This window comes from Hyla sarda, chromosome 5, assembly GCF_029499605.1.
Source record: "Hyla sarda isolate aHylSar1 chromosome 5, aHylSar1.hap1, whole genome shotgun sequence".
Classification (NCBI taxonomy): Eukaryota; Metazoa; Chordata; class Amphibia; order Anura; family Hylidae; genus Hyla; species Hyla sarda.
Window position 1 is genome coordinate 159287830 of NC_079193.1, and position 27029 is coordinate 159314858.

At 42.4% G+C, this 27029-nt stretch overlaps 1 protein-coding gene across 2 annotated transcripts in view; it reads left to right on the forward strand.

Moving 5' to 3' along the window:
- CUL1 (cullin 1) overlaps nucleotides 1-27029 on the forward strand; it is a 99336-nt gene that overhangs the window by 60659 nt on the left and 11648 nt on the right. For both annotated transcript variants that reach the window (XM_056520558.1, XM_056520557.1), the window contains exons 7-16: nucleotides 12625-12788; nucleotides 13720-13882; nucleotides 19250-19380; nucleotides 20415-20522; nucleotides 20614-20720; nucleotides 20802-20850; nucleotides 22642-22773; nucleotides 23928-24045; nucleotides 26335-26411; nucleotides 26812-26943. In XM_056520558.1, the coding sequence (XP_056376533.1) occupies nucleotides 12625-12788; nucleotides 13720-13882; nucleotides 19250-19380; nucleotides 20415-20522; nucleotides 20614-20720; nucleotides 20802-20850; nucleotides 22642-22773; nucleotides 23928-24045; nucleotides 26335-26411; nucleotides 26812-26943 (1181 nt within the window). The remainder of the gene's footprint in view (nucleotides 1-12624; nucleotides 12789-13719; nucleotides 13883-19249; nucleotides 19381-20414; nucleotides 20523-20613; nucleotides 20721-20801; nucleotides 20851-22641; nucleotides 22774-23927; nucleotides 24046-26334; nucleotides 26412-26811; nucleotides 26944-27029) is intronic.

Genomic DNA, 27029 nt, shown 5'->3' on the forward strand with positions numbered 1-27029 from the left:
AAGAGAATACACTCGTGGGACCAGAATGAATGTCTAAAACGTTTGTAAGAAATGAATAGATGATAGATATCTATTACAAATAAAGTCCTCGGATAATAATAATTATAATACACTGGCACATGATTTTATTGTAAACAAAATGCTCATGACAATCAGTGCCATGTGTAGCAGTTCAAAATAATATTACCCCGATACCGGACATAATGGGCGACACTAATAAAAGGAATGTCCAAGTACTACAAATGCAAGTAATTATTCATAGTATATAGAGAAGGTACCTATGTGCTTGGGACTGACTGTAGAGTTACCGAGGATGAAAAAAATCTGAGGTACTATTACATACCAGACAAACAGGATTCTCATCTTATATCATCCACTGACATGACTCATGTTTAGTAGGTACCTGTCTCAGGCAAGGCTATAGAAGGGGAGACCACTTAGGCAGATCAGAGGGTCAGAAAGAGTGTATATATATATATATATATATATATATATATATATATATATATATGTATATATATATATATATATATCTATATCTATCCATAGGGGGAGGGATTTAGGGGTTGGGTGACGTGATTTTACAGGAAGCACCCAAAAGAGCATGCCTCATTTAGGCCTCATGGTGCGAAGGAGCGTAGCCTGTAAATCTATTTAAAGTTCTTTCTGTTATAGTGTTTTATTATAATCCCCCCCCCCCCCCCCCCCTTCTTGGCGATGGACGGACAGTCTCAATGACCATAAATTGTAATACTTCTACCTTCCCTTCATGTCTTTCATGTACATGTTTAGAAATGGCAGTGTTGAGATTATTCCTGACATCCCCCATGTGCTACCTTTTCTCTTTCGTATTTCCCTAAATGTCATAAATATATCAGGCCCTTGGTCTTGCGGTGAGATCCCTACTCCAAAAACCTTTCCCTTGGTGGATCTTTGTAACCATGTGTCTTTTGTAAAAGTCGATCATTTAGGCTTCTACCCTGTCTATAAGAAATCAGGGGGCGCTCAGAGAGGACGTCTTTGATGTGGGGATCTGCCTGAAGAATGTTCCAATCTTTTGACATAATGTTACAGACCATATGTGACTTGTCATCTGTACATGCCCACAATTCTCATCTTCTCATCTGTTTGTTTAATCTCAGAGGGGTTTAAAGGGGTACTCCACTGGAAAAAAAAAATTGAAATCAACTGGTGCCAGAAAGTGAAACAGATTTGTAAATTACTTCTATTTAAATATCTTTATCCTTCCAGTACTTATCAGCTGCTGTTATGGTCCACAGGAAATTCTTTTCTTTTTTAATTTATTTTCTACCTGACCACAGTGCTCTTTGCTGACATCTCTGTCCATTTTAGTAACTGTCCAGAGCAGGATAGGTTTTCTATGGAGATTTGCTCCTACTCTGGACAGTTCCTTAAATGGACAGATGTCGGCAGAGAGCACTGTGGTCAGGCAGAAGAGAAATTCAAAAAATAGAACTTCCTGTGGATCAGAACAGCAGCTGATAAGTACTGAAATGACTCGCATGATTAAAGGCAGAGTGGAGACAGTCCTTGGGGTAGCCCTTTGCTTTAAAACGTATGTAGGATTCTTGCTTGTCCATAGAACTCCTGGTTAGACAAGCAATTTCTGTGGACTCTGATGTATTGTCCCTTGGGGATACCCCTCTTTTGGGATGTTGGATGGTGACTCGTCCAATGTAATAGGGAATTGGTGGTGGTTGATTTCCTAAATAGTCATAGAAAGGCGTTCCTGGTCATCCTTCATCACCTTTACATCCAAGAAGGATAGCTCTTTCTTGGATCTCATAGGTAAAGAACAACCCAATATCATTCTGGTTTGAGGTATTAAGAAAATTCATGAATTTGTCACTGGTTCCACCCCATAGAACAAAGACCTAGTCTATGTATCTGATCCATAGACGGATCTTTGATGACCATACGGTTTTATCTGGAGGAAACACTATAGTGTCCTCCCACCAGCCCAAGAGGAGGTTTGCGTATGTGGGAGCACATTGCGGTTCCCATTCCGGTTCCCTTGAGCTGGTGATAGACATTGATCGAACAGGAAAAAATTATCAGTAAGAACAAACCGGAGAACCAACAGTACAAAATTATGTGCAGCATATTGATTCCTCCTCATACTCAAGAAATACTGTACGGCTTGAATGCATTTTTCATGAGGGATGGAGCTATATAAAGACTCCATATCGATACTGGCTAGGAATGTGGGGCTTTCTAGCGTTACTTTCTCTATCCTGCGTAAAAAATCAATCGTATCCCTCACATACGACAGGCGGGATGTAACAAAGTCATGCATTATCTGGTCGATGTAAAGGCTAATGCCCTGTGTAAGGGAGTTAATCCCTGACACTATAGGTCTGCCTTTCAAAGGATTTGTGCCTTTTGTGTATTTTAGGCAGACCATAAAATGTCGCTGTCATGGGATTTTAAGGGTATAGGACCATGAATTCTTGGTTACTAATTAGTCCATTCTCCTTAGCCTCTGATAATCAAAAAGGTGCCTCTGAAAGGTAGTGGTAGGATCACGCTCAAAGATCTTACAAAATGAAGCCAGTTACAAGATGTCATAACTCATCCAGCGATACGGGGTATGATCCATTACCACCAGATTACCGCCTTTATCTGATGGTTTAATCACTGTGCTGTCATCCTTCTCCAGTTTCCAAAGGGCCTCCATTTCTTAGGGGTGTAAGTTACCATGGACTGGACTCTCCGAGGCTAGTGCCTCAATATGCCTGACTGCTAGCTCCAGGAAGATATCAATACTTGTCACGTCAGAGACTGGTGGAATATTAGTACTTTTAGGTTTGTTTGGAAAAAGGTCCAGAACAAAGTGGCCTCTCACTTTTCTCCATCAGGTCCCTCAATACTTTGACAGTCCCCAGGTCCTCTTCAGGGATCCACATTTCCTGGCATTGTCGTTTGTTGTGTAACTTGAAGAACCGATGCCATTTGAGTTTTTGAAATAAAAAAATTAAGGTCCTTGACCCACTCAGATGCTTCGAATTGTGTTACTAGTACAAAAGACAGGCCTTTATTCAGAAGGGTCAATTTCCGTTCAGTAAGGGTTCTGGAGGATAAGTTGATCACCTCCAACCCTCTTAGTGTTATTTGCATGATTTCCTCTGGCCTCATCCACGTCCCAGATACCGTGTCTGGTATTAGGGTACTGACTGATCCCTAAAAGAGGAACAGATGATGAAGGCTGCCCAGAATATAAAAATGTGATATTTATTCCATCTACATTTGATGTACTCCCGTCCCTTTGTTGGGGGGGCACATGTTTGTTGTCCAGCCACACGTAGCCATCCTCTGCCTCGATTACCCCTACCTCTTCCAGATTCACGAGAGGTGTAGGTAGTCCGTTCGGTATCAGAGGTCTCTTATTAGGATGAAGATATATCAGTACTGGAGGCAACAAGGTTTTGGTGTTTATTGAAATGATATGCCAGTTTTGCTTGAACTCAGTAAAATCTCTTAGGAATTTTGTGCTTCCGGTCTCTTAGGGAATGTTGGCACTTCGCAACTGATGATGTCTGTAAGATAGATTCCTGTCTGTTGTAATCAGGATCACTTTTAAAGGTTTGGTCTATGTTAATCATGTCATCAAGGGCTTTTGTAGTGGTGTTCAAGGTGTTCAATTCTTCTTCCAAGAGGATTCTCATAAATTCCGAGGAGCTCTCTGTAGCTTTTTACTCCAACCGTAACAATAGCGTGGGAGTCCTGGATCTTGCTGCGGGCAAGATATTGATACGAAGCCCTGCTGGTACAATTTTTTTTTTTTTCGATGTAATTTTCCAGGGAGCGCACTTCCCACCAAGATTTAACTTTGGATTTATACGCCCGTTCTAAATCTTTAAATATGGATTTGAGTGAAGGTGTCAGAGTAAAGGTAGTCAAGTTTTCCCTTTCTGAAAAAACCTCCTTAGCCAGAACTGTCCAAGAGTCAGTGTCAATTTTATCAAGAAATCCTGCCATAGTATGACAAAACAGTTCAGAAATAGACTTTCTACTGACAATAATGGACCTCAAATTGAAGAATAAAACTTAGCATTTAATTAGTAGCACTAAAAAAATGTCCTCCCAAAACTGGACACAAACTAGAATACAAGAAGTAAGTTTGATATTGCATTTTACAGTTGTGTTAGCAACTTATGAATTGTTAAGTAGCATTAAACAAATATCACAGAAACTGAATAATCCTTGTAAAAGCTGATCACAACTACACGTTTTGGAACAACTTCCAACATGTCCTAGCGACATGTCAACATTTTTGATCGGAAAGGGCCGGAGTGTTTACACTTGCTGCTGCGCACTCCTGTCCCTGCTCTGTTACGTAATGAAGAGACTCTCATAGATTTACTTTGCCTCAATCACGTGACATGGAGACGAGAGAGAATGAGCTGTTGCCAGTTCCTATTCATTGTCTGTAAGCAGAGCTCTTAAATATTAATGCACAGTGGCCTAGTTTACTTTCTGTAACTTTTCTTTGCCCTAAGAATAACTTATTTGTTGAGGCCATAATGCCCCTTTGACTTTCAGGTGGCAGATATCATCCCTGATATCTGTATGTGGGTTCTTAATGATTTCTTAAAGGGGTACTCTGTTGGAAAATATATATATACTTTTTTTAATCAACTGGTGCCAGAAAGTTAGATTTGTTATTTACTTCTATTTAAAAATCTTAACCCTTCCAGTACATATCAGCTGCTGTATGCTCCACAGGAAGTTCTTTTCAGTCTGACCACAGTGTTCTCTGCTGACACCTCTGTCCATGTCAGGAACTGTCCAGAGTAGGATAGGTTTGCTATGGGGATTTGCTCCTACTCTGGACAGTTTCTGACATGGACAGAGGTGTCAGCAGAGAGCACTGTGGTCAGACAGACAGGAAGTTCTTTTCTTTTTGAATTTATTTTCTATTATACAGCAGCTGATAAGTACTGGAAGTAAAGGATTATGATTTTTTAATAGAAGTAATTTACAAATCTGTTCAACTTTCTGTCACCAGTTGATTAAACAAATAGTCTTCCACCGGAGTACCCTTTTAAGGTTTAGGAAAGCTTTAGTCTTTTTAGTGGTAGAAGTGTCTGATGTAATCTGCCTGGTATCAGTAGTTTACATTGCTAGTCTCAGTAGCACTAGTTTTAAAAAAATCTCCCTTAGGGTACGTTCACACGCTAGTAGCTAGCAGCGAGATTCCCGCTGCGGGAAACCCGCTGCGAGTTACGCTACCATTGATTTTAACCCCTTAAGGACGCAGCCCATTTTCACCTTTAGGACGAAGCCCTTTTTTGCAAATCTGACCACTGTCACTTTAAACATTAATAACTCTGGAATGCTTTTACTTATCATTCTGATTCCGAGATTGTTTTTTCGTGACATATTCTACTTTAACATAGTGGTCAATTTTGGTGGTAACTTGCATAATTTCTTGGTGAAAAATCCCAAAATTTGATGAAAAAATTGAAAATTTTGCATTTTTCTAACTTTGAAGCTCTCTGCTTGTAAGGAAAATGGATATTCAAAATAAAAAAAAATTCTGGTTCACATATACAATATGTCTACTTTATGTTTGCATCATAAAGTTGACGTGTTTTTACTTTTGGAAAACATCAGAGGGCTTCAAAGTTCAGCAGCAATTTTAAAATTTTTCACAAAATTTTCAAACTCGCTATTTTTCAGGGACCAGTTCAAGTTTGAAGTGGATTTGAAGGGTCTTCATATTAGAAATACCCCATAAATTACCCCATTATGAAAACTGCACCCCCCAAAGTATTCAAAATGACATTCAGTCAACGTTTTAACCCTTTAGGTGTTTCACAGGAATAGCAGCAAATTGAAGGAGAAAATTCAAAATCTTAATTTTTTTACACTCGCATGTTCTTGTAGGCCCAATTTTTGAGTTTTGAAAGCGGTAAAAGGATAAAATTTTTACTTGTATTTGTAACCCAATTTGTCTTGAGTAAGCACATACCTCATATGTCTATGTAGATTGTTCGGCGGGCGCAGTAGAGGGCTCAGAAGCGAAGGAGCGACAAGGAGGTTTTGGAGAGAACATTTTTCTGAAATGGTTTTTGGGGGGCATGTCACATTTAGGAAGCCCCTATGGTGCCAGGACAGCAAAAAACCCCACATGGCATACCATTTTGGAAACTAGACCCCTTGGGGAACGTAACGAGGGGTAAAGTGAACCTTAATACCCCACAGGGGTTTCACGACTTTTGCATATGTAAAAAAAATAATAATAATTTTACCTAAAATGCTTGGGTTCCCAAAAATTTAACATTTTTACAAAGGGTTAAAGCAGAAAATACCCCCCAAAATTTGAAGCCCAATTTCTCCCGATTCAGAAAACACCCCATATGGGGGTGAAAAGTGCTCTGCTGGCGCACTACAGGTCTCAGAAGAGAAGGAGTCACATTTTGCTTTTTGAGAGCAAATTTTGCTCTGGGGGCATGCCGCATTTAGGAAGCCCCTATGGTGCCAGGACAGCAAAAAAAAAACACATGGCATACCATTTTGGAAACTAGACCCCTCAGGGAACATAACAAGGGGTAAAGTGAACCTTAATACCCTACAGGGGTTTCACGACTTTTGCATATGTAAAAAAAATAATAATAATTTTACCTAAAATGCTTGGGTTCCCAAAAATTTGTAATTTTTACAAAGGGTTGAAGCAGAAAATACCCCCCAAAATTTGAAGCCCAATTTCTCCCGATTCAGAAAACACCCCATATGGGGGTGAAAAGTGCTCTGCTGGCGCACTACAGGTCTCAGAAGAGAAGGAGTCACATTTGGCTTTTTGAGAGCAAATTTTGCTCTGTGGGCATGCCGCATTTAGGAAGCCCCTATGGTGCCAGGACAGCAAAAAAACCCACATTGCATACCATTTTGGAAACTAGACCCCTTGGGGAACGTAACGAGGGGTAAAGTGAACCTTAATACCCCACAGGGGTTTCACGACTTTTGCATATGTAAAAAAAATTATAATAATTTTACCTAAAATGCTTGGGTTCCCAAAAATTTTACATTTTTACAAAGGGTTAAAGCAGAAAATACCCCCCAAAATTTGAAGCCCAATTTCTTCCGATTCAGAAAACACCCCATATGGGGGTGAAAAGTGCTCTGCTGGCGCACTACAGGTCTCAGGAGAGAAGGAGTAAAATTTCAGCAAAATTCTTGCTCCTTTCCTTCTGAGACATGTAGTGCGCCAGTAGAGCACTTATCATCCCCATATGGGGTGTTTTCTGAATCGGGAGAAATTGGGCTTTACATTTTGGGGTCTATTTCCTCCAATTACCCCATGTGAAAAATAAAAATTTGGGGTAACAGCACCATTTTAGTGTTAAAAATCCAATTTTCCTTTTTCACATCCCCCTTCAACGGAAAGTCGTCAAACACCTGTGAGGAGTTAGGGTTCACTATTCCCCTTGTTACGTTCCTTGAGGGGTGTAGTTTACAAAATGGGGTCACATGTGGGTGGTTTTTGTTTTAGGTTTATGTCTTAAATGCTGCAACTATTGGCCACCCCTGTGCAAATCACCAATTTAGGCCTCAGGTGCTCTCTAACTCCTGAGCCATGATGTGCACCCGCAGAACACTTTATGGCCACACATGGGGTATTTCTGTATTCAAGAGAAAATGCTTTACAAATTTTGAGGGTCTTTTTCTCCTTTTATCTCTTGTGAAACTTAAAAGTATGGGGGTACACCAACATGTTAGTGTAGAAAATTTCTTTTTTTTTACACTAACATGCATATGTAGCCCACATTCTTTTTTTTTTTTTAGAGGTAAAAGGAGAAAAAGCCCCCCAAAATTGTGAAGCAATTTCTCCCGAGTAGAGAAATACCCCTTATGTGGCCCTAAACTTTTGCCAGGCAAATGCAACAGGGCTCAGGAGTGAGAGAGCGCTATGCACATTTGAGGCCTAAATTAGTGATTTGCATATGGGTGGCTGATAGTTGCAGAGTTTTACTTACATGCGGTGTACCAAAACACTGCAGTTAGTAAACCTTCCCCTATTGAAGTGTTTCCCAACCTGGGTTCCTCCAGCTGTTGCCAAACTGTGACTGCCAGCATGTTGGTATTTGTAGTTTTGCAACAGCTGGAGGCAGCATGGTTGGGTAACACTGCCCTACTGTGTTGATCCAGAGGAAGGCAAAAAAAAACTTGAGGCGGATGCCAATTTGCCCCAGGGGGAAAAACTCCTTCCCGACTCCAAATATGGCAATCAGAATTAATCCCTGGATCAACGTTCTTGAGACTTTTTGGGGATTATTACAACCAGGGACTGAAAAGTCCCTGTGTTGCCAATGCATCGGAAAAGCGCTGTACATAGCCGTGGTCCCAGGCTCCTGTACAACGTCACCAATGCATTGGAAAAGAAAAAAAGCGCTGTACAATGCCGCATGGCTCATGTACAAAGCGCAGATAATTTCGGGAAAGATAAAAATGGGGAAAATTTTAAATTTAGTACTCCATAGACGTGTGATACGCCTTGAAGCATTCCTTGATGCAGAGGCCTGGTTTTTCAGGACAGGTGTCACACTGGAAAGTGGTGTCCTTTCTTCTCCCTTTTTTAGAACAGACTCGGCATCTTTTCTGGGACCGTGACGATTTTCCAGTTTGTGGGACCTGTCCTGGAAAATGTTGCCCTGGTACAATACGGGCGCCTTCAGTTCCAGAGGTACTTGGACCCGCTCTGTCCTGGTCGCCAAAGATCAGGGCCTTGATCACTACCTCCTGAAAATGAAGGAATGTTCCCCTATTGCCTGCGCTCCGGAATAGTACAAAAGCGTTGTACAATGCCGTCTGGACCATGTACACCGCTACTTTTTTGTACCACTTTTTGGTTTTGCGCATGGCGCTATATGGTTTGAGGACTTGATCTGAGAGATCAACTCCTCCCATATACTGATTGTACCCCAGGACACAATCCGGTTTGAGGACCGGTGTTGCGGTACCTCGAACAGTGACAGGGGTGCTGCCATTACTGTGAATGGTGGTCAGCATAAGGACATCCCTCTTGTCCTTATATCTGACCAGCAATATATTGTCACTAGTAAGGGCCCTACTTTCACCCCTAGGGATTGGCGTTTTTATAGGATGTTTTGGAAGGCCTCTCTGATTTTTCCGCACAGTGCCACAAGCAACAGTGGCTCTGGCGGAAAGAGACTTGAAGAGGGGGATGCTTGTATAAAAGTTATCCACGTATAAGTGGTAACCTTTATCAAGCAGTGGGTACATCAGTTCCCACACAATTTTCCCGCTAACTCCCAGGATGGGGGGGCATTCTGGGGGTTCAATGCGGGAATCCTTCCCTTCGTATACCCTAAATCTGTAAGTGTACCCTGAGGTACTCTCACAGAGCTTGTATAATTTCACGCCATACCTTGCCCTTTTACTGGGAATGTACTGGCGGAAATGGAGCCTACCATTCAAACTAATAAGGGACTGATCAATGGTGATATATTTTTGGGGGACACAGGCCTCTGCAAATTTAGTGGTAAAATGATCTATGACCGGCCGTATTTTGAACAGGCGGTCATAGGTGGGATCATCTCTAGGCGGACATGTTGCATTATCTGCATAATGCAAACATTTCTGGATAGCTTCAAAGCGATCCCTTTTCATGGCCATACCGTACAGTGGGGTGTTGTAAAGAACATCCCTACTCCAGTATTGGCGAATGCTAGGTTTTTTCACTAGGCCCATATGCAGAACAAGGCCCCAAAATGTCCGCATCTCATCTGCATTGACAGGGGTCCCTCTGTCTGGCCTAGCCAAAAAACTGTTAGGGTTCTGGGTCAAATATTGTTGGGCGTAAAGATTAGTTTGCGCCACCATCAAATTGACAAAGTCCTCACTGAAAAAGAACGTAAAAAGGTCTATTTCAGTGAGGCCTGTTGTGTCAAATTGGATTCCTGGGTCTCCCACAAACCCAGGAATCCGTGGCTCATAATTGTCCGGAACTGGGGTCCAGACGGGGTCATCTATAAGGGGGACAGGGTCAATAGTATGGGGGACATGGGAACTAGCACTAGGAAGAGGGACGCTAGTTTGGGTGGCTACTGGCATTGCCCTGCGTCGCTGCCTTCTAGGGGGCTCATCATCACTGGATGATGAGGGGGAAGACGAAGAAATAAGGAAAGAGGGGTCTTCGTCTTCTCCATCACTCGAGGATTCGGTGTCGGAGGCAACAATGGCGTATGCCTCCTCCACAGAATATACCCTCCTAGCCATGGGGGGACGGGCGGGGGTGTTAGGGGCGGTTGGGGGGGGGATATGTATAAGGGTGTGTGTGTTTTTTACTTTAACTTTATTTCAAAGTGTAGTGTAGTGTTGTGTTTTTTTACAGTAACAGTAAAAAACGCAAAAAAAAAAAAAAAAGCTGATTGCTGATCAGTAAAGTGCTTCACTGATCAATGCCGGCAAGATGCCGGAATAAAAAAATCCAAAAAAACGCTGAATAAAAAAAAAAAAAATACAAAAAAAGCTGATCAGTGAAAGATTACTGATGAGCAATCACGGTCGGCTGTGCAGCACCAAACAGTTGCTGGTGGCACGGACCACAAAAAAAAAAAACGCTAAAGAAAAAAATGGGGGAAAAAATAAATAAATAAAAAAGGGAAATAAGAAAAAAAAAGGGGGAAAAAATTGGGAAAAAAACCTACACCCCCAAAAAACAGGGGTGAGGCAGCAGCACCCTAAAGTACTGTCTGGGTCGGGCAGATGACCCAGACAGTACAGGGGGTGAAGCTGTTTTCCCTCCCTAAGCTCTCCCTGCCTCCTGCTGCAACCTGTCCCTCACCACTCACCAACGATCGCGGCGCACTGCAAGTCCCAGCAAGCCCGCAGCAGGTCGGGGTCCCGTCGCTCCGCTCAGCTCACTGACCCGAACTGAAGTGAGTGGGCAGAGCGGAGGGACAGAAATTCATATTCCCCCCCCGCTGCAGTGATTGGACGGCAGATCGCGCCGTCCAATCACATCGATCGGGAGGTGGCACCCATGCCACCTCCCTCCTTGACCGCAAGGGTGATTGGCGCTGTGTCATACAGCGTCATTCACCCTTATCTTCCGGGTCACCGGGTCTCCAGAGACCCGAATGGCCGGAAGATCGGTGATTCGCTGGTAAGAATTTACCAGCCAATCACGGCGATCGCCGATATGGGGTGGTCTTAGGACCCCCCTGGGCGATATGCCGGGATGGCTGCTGTTAGATAACAGCAGCCATCCCGGCCCGATCACCGCTACCGGTGACGCGGCGCTCCCGGAACCCCGCGACGTACATGTACGTCGCCGCGCGCCAAGTGACACTTCGCTGCGCCGTACATGTACGTCGCTCGTCGTGAAGGGGTTAAATACCGTATTTATCGGCGTATAACACGCACCTTTAAGCTAAAATTTTTAGCCTTTAGTGTTATACGCCGATAAGCCGCTGCAGTTCAATGATTTAAAGCGGGCGCTTTAAATCAATGAACTGCAGCGGCTTTGCAGGTGCAGAGACCGCCAGCGCTGCCGGCTTCTCTGCCCCTGCCTGTCCTGGGGTCTAGAGCCCTGCTGCCGGCCCTTCTCTCCCCCTGACTATCGGTGCCGGTGCCCCATTGCCGGCGCCGATAGCTAGGGGAATAGAAGCGGCGCCGACAGACAGGGGGAGAGAAGGGGCAGCGGCACCCATTGCCGGCGCCGCTGCCCTGTTGCCTCCCCCATCCTCGGTTGCATAATTACCTGTTGCCGGGGTCGGGTCCGCACTGCTTCAGGCCTCCGGTGTGCGCCCACTGCGTCGTTGCTATGCGCTGCACGGCGTGGCGCAATGACGTCACTCGTCATTGCGCCGTGCATAGCAACGACGCATGGGACGCACACTGGAGGCCTGAAGCAGCGCGGACCCCGGCAACAGGTAATTATACAAACGGGGATGGGGGAGGCAATGGGGCAGCAGCGCCGGCAATGGGTGCTGCTGCCCCTTCTCTCCCTCTGGCTGTCGGTGCCGCTGCCCCATTGCCGATAGCGAGGGGGAGAGAAGCGGCGGCAGCAGGGCTCTAGACCCCTGGAAAGGCAGGGGGAGAGAAGCGGGCAGCGACGGCCCCTCTCCCCCTGCCTTTCCTGGGGGTGTATCGGGGTATACGCATGCACAAACACGCACCCTCATTTTATCAAGGATATTTGGGTAAAACTATCCTTGGTAAAATGAGGGTGCGTGTTATAGGCCGGTGCGTGGTATACCCCGATAAATACGGTAGGTCCGCGGACAGTCCGCAAATCTGACACTAATGCAGACTGTCTGTGGACCCGTTCAAATCAATGGTAGTGTAACTCGCAGCAGGTTTCCTGCAGCATGAAACCCGCTGCTAGTAGTAGTGTGTGAACGCACCCTTATGCATTGAAATACTTGGATAGTGGTTTTGTTGTAAGGAACACTGGTGCTCCATGGACTCTGAGATTTAAATGTGGTTTGTGTACATAAAGTTTTACTTGTATAGAAGGTGATATAAAGAAAGTGTATGTGTACTCTGTAACTACTGGTGAATGTGGACATTGTGTTAACTTAGCACAAAGCTTACTTGGAACTATGGACTGACACTGTCCTTTTATATTTTCAGTTGAGCTGGGTTTGAATGAAGATGATGCGTTTGCCAAAGGCCCAACGTTGACTGTGTACAAAGAATCTTTTGAGTCTCAGTTTTTGGCCGACACTGAGAGGTTCTACACAAGAGAGAGCACAGAATTTTTACAGCAGAACCCAGTCACAGAATACATGAAGAAGGTGAGTTCAGTACTGGCAGTGTTTGGATGGCTGCTTTTCTCATCTGTTTAGTGTAGAGCTTTCTCAAGCAGACAGCTTCCATAACCCTCTTTACAGACCACTAGGAATTCTAAAGTGGTATTGCCTACTTTGCCCTTTCTTCCCTTCCTTAAATGTGTTGCTATACATAGTAGGCATTTTTTTGCAATTAATATTAAAGATTGTTGCTGCTGAAACTAAAGCCATATTAAAGTAGTAGTATTTTTTTTAATTATTTTTTTGCAGAATAGATTAAGAATAATGTAGAGACTCTAGTTTATGCTTTTTGCATACTTATTGTAGTTAATGTGCTATCTTGATTCATTCTTCCTCTCTTATATGGCTGTGCTATTGCACTTTACCTTTTTCCACAATGCACAATTACCACAGAGCTGACGGATTCTCATCACTCTTTGCTATGTTCTGTCTGAATGCAGCAGGAGATAGATCAGGGACATATCTACTATATCATTATAGTAATTATATAGTTCATATGAGTGTTGATAACGCAATCAATTTGCAATAATGGAATGTATGGACACAGCTGAGCTGGGAAGAAACAAATACTGCAGGAATAGTGGCGGTGAGCTACCAATATATGAGCAAAACAAAGTTCTGTTTAGTTCAAGTGCATTTTAAACTTGACTAAATGAAAGCTAATCTGTTGCAAAGTATCAGTACCACATAGATTTCTGAAATGAACAGTCAGCTTAAGAGGAATTTAGGGCTCAGTTTATTAATTTCATTGTTGAAGGGTCCCAGCACCTAGGCCCCCATTGGTAAGAAAACTGACCAGCCATGTCAGAACAGAATTATATATTTTTAAACGCTTTGTTCCTTTTAATCTAATAACCTGAATATGGCTGCTAGAATGATGGTTTTATTTACAATCTCATTTTTTCCCAACTCATAGGCAGAAGCCCGGCTTCTTGAGGAGCAGAGACGAGTACAGGTGTACCTCCATGAGAGCACACAGGATGAACTAGCACGAAAGTGTGAACAAGTTCTAATTGAAAAACACTTGGAAATTTTTCACACAGAGTTCCAGAATTTGTTAGATGCAGATAAAAATGAAGGTAATTGTCAGTTAATGGATTATAAAGTCATGTTGTGTATGATCAGACTTGTGGTTTTATTTTTTATTTTTTTTTATGAACTAAACTCCCCAGTAAAACTGCTCATGAATTTTATAGCGCACGTGGTGTTTCAGTGTAAGATTTGGTACTTTCTGTAAGTAGATACTTTAAGTTACAGTAACAAAAGAAAGCCTTTTGGAAGAGTAGAGCTGTGGGTTTGACTCTTAGTGCCAGTTTCTGTAGAAAGATACTTCCTTGTGCCATACAGCCTTCTCATCCCTCTCTGCCTGCAAGTCAATGTTGCTTCTATAGTCTCTCTCCTGAATGTTCAGTTCCTCCTTGAATTGGAACACAAGAGACTCTCCATTTCTTACCTAGGACACTTTGTCACTAGCTTTATCCTTGCCCTATCTGAAGGCACTATAACCTTGTGACACTCTTGTAATGCAGACATTCTGATGTACTCGTTGATATCAAGGACACTGAGCACTTGGTTAAATTCCTTCTCATTGTGTGTGTGCACTTTGTAGTCCTCAATATGAGGATCCACTCCTTACAGCCGCTGATACACAGCTTTCTGCATATACCGCTGTATTATAAAATGTACATCAGGTGAAATATGTGTTGAACACATCACAATTTTTCTCACTAAACACGGTTTTTCAACAAGTGGTCCTTGGATCTAGGACAGCTCCTCTGGTTATTCTGTTCAATCCCATCAGAGATCTTGTAAGGAGCACCTGTTCGGGGAAAATTCATGGTGAAATGGTTGTCCTTCCAATTCCTTATTCATTGGTCCAACTGTGCTCACCGAAACATTCAGAAGCTTAGAAATGGGCCTGTGACTAACACAATTATGTTTTGTCACAATTAGGAAGGTCTTATAGGGGTACTTTGCACCTAGACATCTCATCCCCTATCCAAAGAATAGGGCATAAGATGTCTGATCGCGGGCGTCCTGTCGCTGGGAACCCTCGTGATCTCTCCTGCAACACCCCTGCCATCTGGTGCATGAAGCAAGCTTCGCTCCGTGCCTGACTGGCTATGCAGGGGCTGGAGGATCGTGACGTCACGGCCCCGCCCCCTCGTGATGTCATAGCCCGCCACCTCAATGCAAGTCTATGGGAGGGGGCGTGACGGCCGCCACGAACCCTTCCATAGACTTGCATTGAGGGGGTGGAGCGTGACATCACGAGGGGTATAGCACTGATCAGGGTTATTGGCGATCTTCTGCTCTGGTCTGCTCGATCTTAGACCAGAGCAGAAGACACCGGGAGACAGACGGAGGCAGGTGAGGGGACCTCCGGCCACCATGCTCGATGATTAGATGCCCGCGGCAGCAGCCCGATTATCCATATAAACACGCGCATTGCTGCCGATGCTGTGATCTGTATTGATCACGGCATCTGAGGGGTTAATGGCCGATATCAGCGCGATCACCATTACCGGCGGGTCATCTAGTGAAAATTTCATGTAAATATCCCCTTTGGAAATATATTTTGTGCAAAAAAATGGTCATGTGTTCAATCCTTATTTTTAAATCAGCAACAATGTCCTTGCTCCTGTTAGTAATCCTCTGCAGGCAACAATACACCTCGTACTGGGAGTTCCATTACTCCCTGTTAGAACTCATGTATCACATGCAACACAAGGGAAGATCCGGGGAACTAGTTACGCGACCCCCGGATCTTCCCTTGTATTGCATGTGATAAATTAGTTCAATACTTATTTTGCCCTCTGTAAGTAATGCATTATTGTAATCAAATAGGGCAGCATAAACCTAGTGATAGACTCCATTTGATAGTCCACATTAAAGGGGTATTCCAAATGCTAGATATATGAAATTCCAGAGGATAAGTTATAAATGTCTGATGGATGCAGGTCTCTGGGACTAGCACCTATGCCAACATCTAGGGCACCCTGGTCAAATCTGGCCTCCTTGTGGCAACTGGAAATGGTTGGGAAGAAAAAAAAAAAAGCAGTTAAGCAGGTTGTTTTTACTCATTTTAGGCACATCCCATAGACTTTTAAGGGCGTTGCATAAATGGCATAGCACTGCAAGAAACCCTTTTTATGTAACTCCCGTTATTCAATTAGAAGGTAACTAATTGCATAAAACATCCAGATCGGGGGTGTTCGGCTTTCTGGCTTTCCTCGGAGGTAGGCAGGGGAGGTCCTTAGATCTCAGAAAAGGTGGGACCTGCATCTTTAACCCCTTAAATGTAAATGTACGTCCTGGTGAGCTGGTACTTAACACACCAGGACGCGGCAGGGCCCGGCTGCTGATAGCAGTCAGGGACCCACCGGTAATGGCGGACATCCGCGATCAGCATCGCGGTCACTAAAATGGATGATCTGATCACCGGCAGCACTGCCGCGATGATCCGATCATCCAGAACGGCAGACTGAGGTTCCCTCACCTGCCTGCGCTGCCTTCCAGGGGTCTTCTGCTCTGGTCTGCGATCGAGCAGACCAGAGCAGAAGATGACCGATTAACACTGATCAGTGCTATGCCCTATGCATAGCACTGAACAGTATTAGCAATTAAATGATTGCTATAAATAGTCCCCTATGGGGACTATTAAAGTGTAAAAAAGGTTAAAAAAAAAAAAAAAAAAAAAAAGAATGTGAAAACCCCCTCCCCCAATAAAAATGTAAATTGTCCCTATTTCACCCCCAAAAAGTGTGTAAAAAAAAAAAATATATATAATATATATATATATATTTTATATAAATATTTTGGTATCGCCGCGTGCGTAAATATCCGAATTATTAGAATAAAATGTTATTGATACTGTATGGTGAACGTTAAAAAAAAAAAAAAAAAAAAAAGTCCAAACTAGCTGCTTTTTTTATAACATTTTATTCCCAAAAAAATGTATCAAGTTTTATATAAACAAATATGGTATCAATAAAAAGTACAGATCACGGTGCAAAAAATGAGCCCTCATACCGCTGCTTATGCAAAATAGGGGGATTTTAAACGTACTAATTTGGTTAAAGTTTGCAAATTTTTTTTTTTTTTTTTGAGCAACAGTAATAGAAAAAGTATGTTATCATTTTAATCATATTGACCCAAAGAATAAGAAGAAACCTTCCAAAATGTGCAAAATTGTGGTTTTCTTTTTAATTTCCCCACACAAATAGTATTTTTTTGGTTGCGCCATACATTTTATGGTAAAGTGAGTGATGACATTACAAAGGACAACTGGTCACACATAAAACAAGCCCTCATACTAGTCTGTGGCTGAAAATATAAGAGTTATGATTTTTTTTGAAGGGGAGGAGGAAAAAACGAAAACATAAAAATAAAATTGTCTGAGTCCTTAAAGCGCAACTGTCATGAAAGTTTAGTGTAATAACCTGCACACAGCCTTTGTACTGTGTGCAGGTGTTGTGTACAGCAATTATTTTGCCTCATATTTGCAGGCTTTCGTGATGCTAAAAAGTGCTTTTAATCAAAGTCACTGACAGTCGGATAGGCATGGTGCGAGGTACACGATGCCCCGCCGCCGCCACGCCCACTTTGTATCTCCGTGCTGGGACCGCTGTGTGATTGACACACAGGTCCCAGTGCATGCGCCCTTCAACTAATGTAACGTGCGCTCTGCTGCATGTCATCCAGCAAGGGCTCTCTCCTCCAGCGAGCGCTTGCTCCCGCACTCTCTGCACTTAGCCCTGCGCAGGTGCACTGAGTAGGACGACGGCGGCGGGAGCGAGCGCTTGCTGGATGACACGCAGCAGAGCGCACGTTATTTTAGTTGAAGGGTCCCAGCACTGAGATACAAAGTGGGCTTGTGGGTGGGCAGGGCGGCGGGGCATCGCGTACCTCGCACCACGCCTATCCGACCGTCAGTGGCTTTGATTAAAAGCACTTTTTAGCGTCGCGAAAGCCTGCAAATATGAGGTAAAATAATTGCTGTACACAACACCTGCACACAGTACTAAGGCTGTGTGCAGGTTATTACCCTAACATTTCATGACAGTTGCGCTTTAAGGCCCAATTTTTTTTTTTAAATCAACTCATGCCAGAAAGTTATACAGATTTGTAAATTACCTCTATTAATAAATCTTAATCCTTCCAGTACTTATTAGCGGCTGTATACTACAGAGGAAATTTTCTTTTTGGATTTCTTCTGTCAACGACCACAGTGCTCTCTACTGACACCTCTGTCCATGTCAGGAACTGTCCAGAGCAGGATAAAATCCCCATAGCAAACATATGCTGCTCTGGACAGTTCCTAAAATGGACAGAGGTGTCAGCAGAGAGCACTGTGGTCATGACAGAAAAGAAATCCAAAAAGAAAAGAATTTCCTCTGTAGTATATAGCTGCTAACAAGTACTGGAAGGAATAAGAATTTTTTATAAAAGTAATATACAAATCTGTTTAACTTTCTGGCACCAGATGATTTAAAAAAAAAAAATTTTTTCCACAGGAGTACCTCTTTAAGACCTGTTAGAGGATATCCCTTTTAATAACCACCGTTTCCTGCAGTTATGCACCTCTTTTTAAAGGTTGCAATCCATATCAACACAGGGAAAAACCTTTTTAAACCTCTTAGATTTATTTATTTATTTCGATTTTATAAAGGTAAACCATTCTGATGATACAATAAAGTTTTCTTTGTTTACATCATGGTGTAAGGACCTGTATTAAATATTCGCAGTAGCAGATTACATACTTTAATGCTGTAGATCAGGGTTTCTGAACGTTCCTAAGCAAAGTACCCTCTACATTAAAGTACCTTCAAAGCTATACTGCTACACTGTACTGCCTGTTAAAAGCACACCATCAGTATAGGGTTAGTACTCCTTTAAAAGATAAGGTATCTACCCCTGGGATACACGTACCACACATTGAGTACCTAGGCCAGTGTTTCCCAACCAGGGCGCCTCCAGCTGTTGCAAAACTACAACTCCCAGCTTACCCGGACAGCCTTTGGCTGTCCGGGTATGCTGGGAGTTGTCGTTTTGCAACAGCTGGAGGCGCCCTGGTTGGGAAACACTGACCTAGGCTGTAGGCTTTTTACTTCTGAAGTGTAGTGCTATTGAAATTACTAATATTACTGAACAAAGCATTAAAGTACTTTTGAACTGTAAAGTGGAAATGTTGATATGATTTTCCTTTATGTGATTTTCTTCAAAAGTCTCTTTATGGGCAGTTATTGACGGTGACTTTACGCGTTGAAGATTTTTCCATGTAAACCATTGTACGGTAATGAAAGTGAAGCGCAGATGGTTTTCTCTATTGTTACATCCTATTATGTGTTTGAAAAGATACAGAGCTGCTAAATGTATACCTATTATCTGGTTCTGTTTCTAGTGGGGATAGATAGATATTTATTGATGAAGCTTCTATATTCCAGATTTGGGGAGAATGTACAATCTTGTATCAAGAATTCAAGATGGCTTGGGAGAACTGAAAAAGCTTTTAGAAACACATATCCACAATCAGGGACTTGCTGCTATAGAGAAGTGTGGCGAAGCAGCGCAAAATGTAAGTATTGTACCCCTTTAGTTATCATTTTATTGTAGTCTAATAAAAGCATGCTATGGAATCAGAATAGTCAACATGACCTAGTGTAGTGGTGGACAACTTCAGCAAGAAATGCCTGAGGAGGCCACTGAAGTCTGTACGCTGGGTTGTTGATGGGCACCATGTATATCTGAATATCCGAAGTTTCTTTTTCTTCCTTCATTTTCTGTTTGCATTTTTATTTAATTTTTTCATTTTTTATTTTTATTTTTTCTTCTTTTTCTCACCCCCTTGCATATTAGCTATACCTTTTTGTCTGCTTTTCTCATCTTATTTCCTTTTTAATCAAATGAAATATGGATAACATGCAATCTGCTTACACACTATAAAGAAGGCCCTGCCTTTATTCTTAATTTGTTTTTGGTCCTGTACAATATCTCAATGCCGCTGTCATTTCTATCATTTATACCTGGGGCATACAACCTTTTTCTAGATTAGAGTATCTCTTCCTGGTCAGTTATGGCAGATCGACCATATATACATTAACTTGACAACTACCGGATCCACTTTTGGGACTTCAACCTATCAGGACAAGGATACTGCTTAGTTTTATATATTTCCCTTAGACTTAAAGGGGTACTCCACTGGCCAGCGTTCGGAAGTAAATGTTCCGAACGCTGTTTTCGCGCTGCGGCAGTCAACCACTCCCCTCGTGACATCACGGCCATCCCCCCTCAATAGAAGTCTATGGGAGGGGCTGTGGCGGCCTTCATGCCCCCTCCCATAACCTTGCATTGAGAGGGTGTGGTTGCGATGTCACAAGGGGCGTGGCAGACCCCCCAGCGTGAAAACAGCGTTCGGAACATTTACTTCCGAATGCTGGCCGGTGGAGTACCCCTTTAAGTGGTTAGAACACTGTAAGAAATGTGAACAATCATTGTAAAACAGTTACTGTGTTAAAGTACGTGCTAAGGCCATGCTGTCTTGATGGTTAAGGGCCTAACGCTGTGTACTGTGCAACCAACATAAACTTATTTTTATTTCACTTTATTCAGGATCCCAAAATGTATGTACAGACAGTTTTGGATGTCCATAAGAAATATAATGCACTAGTTATGTCTGCTTTTAACAATGATGCTGGATTTGTGGCTGCACTAGATAAGGTAAGGATGTGTACACTAGATATGTCTTTATGATTTAAACTGGTGTGGAATTTCAGTTGTTACTAATGCAGTGGATTTATATTTCATTCAGGCTTGTGGTCGATTCATAAATAACAACGCTGTGACAAAAATGGCCCAGTCTTCTAGCAAATCACCAGAGCTGCTTGCACGTTACTGTGATTCACTACTGAAGAAGAGGTAAGGATAGGTGCCAGAATGTTGTGATCTCTTCCAAGCTTACTAAGCATAGTCTTACGATACTCCTTTCTTTTGTTATAGCTCCAAGAACCCAGAAGAGGCAGAATTGGAAGACACTCTCAATCAAGTTGTAAGAGTCCCTGACTTATGTTTACTCTGTATATGTATATACAGTATATGTGTGTATATTTTATATAATATACATAAGGGAAAAGGGAGAAATTGCGTTACAAATTTTGGGGGGCTTTTTCTCCTGAGTACGGAAATACCCCATATGTGGCCCTAAACTGTTTCCTTGAAATACGACAGGGCTCCAAAATGAGAGCGCGCCATGCGCATTTGAGGACTAAATTAGGGATTGCATAGGGGTGGACATAGGGGTATTCTACGGCAGTGATTCCCAAACAGGGTCCCTCCAGCAGTTGCTAAACTCCCAGCATGCCTGGACAGTCAGTGGCTTTCCGGAAATGCTGGGAGTTGTTGTTTTGCAACAGCTGGAGGCTCCGTTTTGGAAACACTGCCATACAATACATTTTTAATTTTTATTGGGGGGGGGGGGGGGACAGTGTAAGGGGGTGTATATGTTGTGTTTTACCCTTTATTTTGTTAGTGTAGTGTTTTTAGGGTACATTCACACTGGCGACGGTTTACAGTGAGCTTACCGCTAGGAATATGCACTGCGTGGAAAAATTTGCCGCAGCTCATACTTGAAGCAGGAAACTTACTGCAAACCTGCCTGTGTGAATGTACCCTGTACATTCACATGGGGGCAAACCTCCAGCTGTTTCAAAACTACAACTCCCAGCATGCACTGACAGTGCATGCTGGGAGTTGTACTTTTGCAACAGCTGCAGGCACATTGGTTGGAAAATCTTCAGTTAGGTTCTGTTACCTAACTCAGTATTTACCAACCAGTGTGCCTCCAGCTGTTGCAAAACTACAACTCCCAGCATGTACTGATCATTAAAGGGCATGCTGGGAGATTAGTTATGCAACAGCTGGAGGTACGCAACTACAACTCCCAGCATGCCGAGACAGCTGTTTGCTGTTAGGGCATGCAGGGATTTGCAGTTTTGCAACATCTGGAGGGCTACAATTTAGAGATCTCCAAACTGTGGACCTCCATCTGTTGCAAAACTACAAATCACGGCATGCCGTGACAGCAAACTGCTGTTTGGGCATGCTAGGAGTTGCAGTTTTGCAACATCTGGAGGGCCACAGTTAGAGATCACTGCCAGTGATCTCCAAACTGGGGCCCTCCAGCTGTTGCAAACCTACAAATCCCTGCATGCCCTAACAGCTGTCTGGGCATGCTGGAAGTTGTAGTTTTGCAACATCTGGAGGGTTACAGTTTAGAGACCACTGTATAGTAGTCTCAAACTGTACCCTCCAGATGTTTCTAGGCAACTTACCGGCTTCCGTCGGATCCAGGGAGCCAGCCGCACGACATCGCCGGACTCCGATCTCCTCCACCGATGGTCGCCCGCAGCCTCGCCCGCGGGGTAAGTGGACATCGGCGCTGGTCCTCTGTCGGTTCCCCGTTCTGCCCAGCCTATTGTGGGTGGGCAGAACGGGGGAAACCGAAAGTAAAGCCCTCTGCCCCCGATCTGCTATTGGTGGTCGCGACTAGACCAACAATAGCAGGGATAGGAGGGGTGGCACCACTGCCACCTCACTCCTATGCCTTCAGGGGGATCTTGGGTGTCTTGGACAACCGCGATCCCCGTTATATTCCGGGTCACCATAGACCCGTATGACCCGGAATAGCCGCAAATCTCAAGTGTGAATTCATTACCAGGGAGCAAAGGCGTACCTGTATGCCCTTGGTCCTTAAGGGGTTAAGGGGTTATTTGCCCTTTAAGTATTTTTGCCATTTTGAATCTAGAGTTGCATGGAAATTGAAAGTGTTTTCCTTCTGCAGATGGTTGTTTTTAAATATATTGAAGATAAGGATGTGTTTCAAAAATTCTATGCAAAAATGCTTGCAAAACGATTGGTTCATCAGAACAGCGCGAGCGATGATGCAGAAGCGAGCATGATCTCCAAACTTAAGGTAAGAGACAAGGTTGAGTTTTTAGCCTAGTGGCTCCATGACACTATCGATGTGATTTTGTCAGAAATGTGTGGTGCTATAAATCACGTTGACTTGGATAGTGTGACATATTATTTTGGGAGAAAAGAGTCCATTATTTGCATTAATGTTATAGTAAATAATTTATAAAACCTCACTAATTTGATGCATAAAAACAAACATTGAATCACATTTTTATAGTAGTCTTTACATTACAACTTGCCCCAAACAAGAGAGAGAGAAAGTGACTGTGTTGCAGTAACAGCACAGCTCCCGATGCTAAACATTGCCCCAGATAGGTATATCCCCAAAGGAAAAGTTACTGTAAAAGTTTTTTTTTTTTTTTCGTTCTGCTCAATACATCTCAACACTTGCAAAGTGCATAGGAATAGAGAAGTGGTTAATAAATTTAGCACATTTTATGATTTTTCTTCAAGAGGTTTCCTACAGGCATCCCTTGCCTCATCGATCCCCTTTTGCTGCTGTATGCTGATCCAATGCTTCCCGGATCCCCAGTGGTCTTCACTTTTTAAGTACCTGGTCTTGGCACACAGGAACCCATTAGCCACAGCAGTGACCCACCTGCTGTGTCGAGATCAGGTGCCAGAAGGTGGTGGGTAGCAGGGGCAGCAGCAAGGTTTGGCGGATGTGAGATGCTTTTTTTCATAATTTTACTGTATGTATGTAGTAAATCTCTCCTAATGATTAGTTTTTATTATTAAGAACCTTTTTAAAGAATCTGGATGTTTTCTTGTAGGAGCAGACTAAGGGCACTCCTGTTAAATGGCCTGATGCGCATTGTAATCCCGGTGCCAATGTTGTAAATTAAAGAGCCTATTATAATGGCTACTGTGCGAGGAGGGTGATTTAAAAAAAATTTTGGGATTTTTAGGCGGCCTTTTGCTTAATTCGTTTGACGCATATTTCTTTTCTCCTAAAGCGATCAGCCGATGATTGAACATTTGCTTGTTTGTCCTCAGATCTCTTCCACCAAGTACACAGAGTGTCATCTGCCTGTTCGTCCGATAATTGCTTTGTCTAATAGGAATTTAGAAATAACAAATCTGTAATTGTTTGTTCGGTTTTACTTAACATCATAGCCTAGTTTTCAGATCCCTTTTTTGTTGTCTCTACAGCAAGCATGTGGTTTTGAATATACCTCGAAACTGCAAAGAATGTTTCAAGACATCGGAGTCAGCAAAGACCTGAATGAGCAGTTTAAAAAGCACCTAACTAATTCCGAACCATTGGATTGTAAGTTCACCCTGCGTCCTCATCTATGTGGTAGCTTCTATTCCCTTCCTTGGTTACAGTATTCCTTGTAAAATTGTTGCTAGCAGTTCTTCTGTATAGCAATATATTTTTTTCTTTTTATACTTCTATCTATTAACCCATTAACGACAATTGACGTAAATGTATGTCATGGTGCGGTGATACTTAGTGCACCATGACGTACATTTTCTTCATGTAAATAACGCGAGCATCGGACTGGATGTCAGCAGCCAGGCAGCCACTGGTAATGGCGGACATCAGCGATCGCGCTGTCTGCCCTTAACCCCTCAGATGCCGTGATAAATTAACACCTCAGATGCTGTGATCAATGCAGATCTCAGCATCTGCAGCACTTAAAATTGATGATCTGATCGCTCGAAGCGCTGCCGCAGAAATCCGATCATCCAGCATGGTGGCCGGAGGTCCCCTCACCTGCCTCCGGCCATCTTCTGAGGGCTTCTGCTCTGGTCTGAGATCGAGCAGACCAGAGCAGAAGATTTCCAATAATACTGATCAGTGCTATGCCCTATACATGGCACTGAACAGTATTAGCAATCAAATTATTGCTATAAATAGTCCCCTATGGGGACATAAAAATAAAAAAAATTTAAAAAAAATTGTGAAAAATCCCCTTCCCCCCCCAATAAAAATTTAAATTGTCCCTTTTTCCCATTTTACTCCCAAACAGCATTAAGAAAGAATTAATAAACATATTTGCTATTACCGCGTGCATAAATGTCCGAACTATAGAAATATAATTATAATTTTACTGTATGGTGAACGGCATAAACATTTGAAAAAAATAAAAAAAATTGCTGCTTTTTTGTCACATTTTATTCCCCAAAAAATTAAAAAGTGATTTAAAAAGTAAAATGTATGCAAAAGTGGTACTGATAAAAACTACAGATCTCGGCGCAAAAAAATTGAGCCCCATACCGCCCCGTATATGGAAAAATGAGTTATAGGTGGCCAAAATAGGGCAATTTCAAACAGACTAATTTTGTTAAAACAGTTTGAGATTTTTTTTTTTTTAAGACTGTACAATTATAATCGAGCATAACATGGGTATCATTTTAATCGTACTGATCCACAGAATAAAGAAAACATGTCCTTTTCTACCATAAAGTGTATGCCGTGAAGACAAAACCTTCCAAAATTTCATAAATTGTGGTTTTCTTTTCAATTTCCCCACATAAATATATTTTTTGTTACACCATACATTTTATGGTAAAATAAGTGACCTCATTACAAAGTAAAACTGATGATGCAAAAAACAAGCCCCATATGGGTCTGTGGTCGGAAATATAAAAGAGTTATGATGGGGCCACGGCAGTCTGCAGGAAGTGTAGTTTTGTACACACACACACACAGTAAAGTCTAACTTGTTCATAATGTATGAAAATTCCCACACACTCATAGGTGTTTTGTAAACCTATGACAGTCTATGGAATTTACTGTGTAGGGCTGCCCTTGCAGATAAGAACAGGCACATCCAGTTCCATTACTATGATGTTGGAAGTTCTGTGAGAGGAGGCTGATCCCACCACTTCGTCTGACAGAAGCCTATAATGGATGCTATTAAGAAGCGTCCGTCACCCATATTGTCCCAATCATAAACAAATGTATGCTATGTGGTGGCCCCCTGTATATACAAGCACTTTCTAATACTGCTGGAAATATGGTATGCCATTGCCTCCAGCAGGTGAATGGAGGTCTATCAAAAAGTTTCATATATATATATATATATATATATATATATATGCGCTGAGAAGAGAGAAAAGGAGAAGGCACTCTCATGTGCAGGACTCCAGTAAACCCGCAGAGGGGGAGGGGAGGACAAAGACAGACGCTTACCTTTACATTGTTGTGTATGTTACACAACCAACTTATGAGTGTGTGTCAAATAAGTTTCATCTGCAGCCGTCCTGTAGAAGAATATATATAACAAGGAGGACTTTGAAGTTATACAGGATCACCTGGTGCTGATCGGAACAAGGGGAGCAGGACAATGGAGCCTTCAGGTTAGTAACGCGTTGCATGCTGGACCAATAAAGCTACTCACCTGAAAGCTCCTGCTCCCCTCGTTCCAATCAGCACTGGGTGATCCCGTATATATGCTGGGAATTTCTTATTATTGAAGAACTTGTAGATGTCTGTGTTCTCAATAAAGCATCTGCCTATATATAATAATTTGTCATCCAATGCATAACACCTCTGAAAGAAGCAATGAACCAGGTATAATATATGTTGCTGTTTTCTCTTCCTTCACAGTGGATTTCAGTATACAGGTTCTCAGCTCTGGATCGTGGCCTTTTCAGCAATTCTGCACGTTTGCTTTGCCTTCTGAGGTATGGTACTTCTCTAAGCAGTCTGCTTCATCATATGTGACTGGTAATATGATTTTCTACTGGGTCTGTTCAAGCCATGCTGTTTATTTTAACATGAAGGAACCTGTGAATTTGTGGCCAGTGATAACGTCCAGTCATTTCAGGTCAAAATTGGCACAGAATATTTGTATTCCTGCATAATTTACAAGGTTCTTTGTTTCATAGTAAGCTAAAAGCTTTTCTGAATATTTTATGGCTTAAGTCTCTTCACTTACTCAGCCCTGTGAAAATGTTTGCCATTTTTAAAACTGTTTAGTGTGAAGATTTGTTTGGTAATAGCCTTTACAGTTTCCTTACAGTGGTAACATGAATTGGTTAACTTTTTTTCTGTGAAATAATGCAATTTTTTTACATTTTACAGTTGGAAAGAAGTTATCAGAGGTTTACAGCTTTTTATGCAAGTCGGCACAGTGGAAGAAAACTGACTTGGTTATATCAGTTGTCCAAAGGAGAGTTGGTTACCAACTGTTTTAAAAATAGATATACCTTACAGGTAGGTATACACTGCATGAGACATTCTAAGTTCTGCAGTGGTTTACAGTACATGTAAAGTGAAAAAAAAAAAAACTCCACACGTAC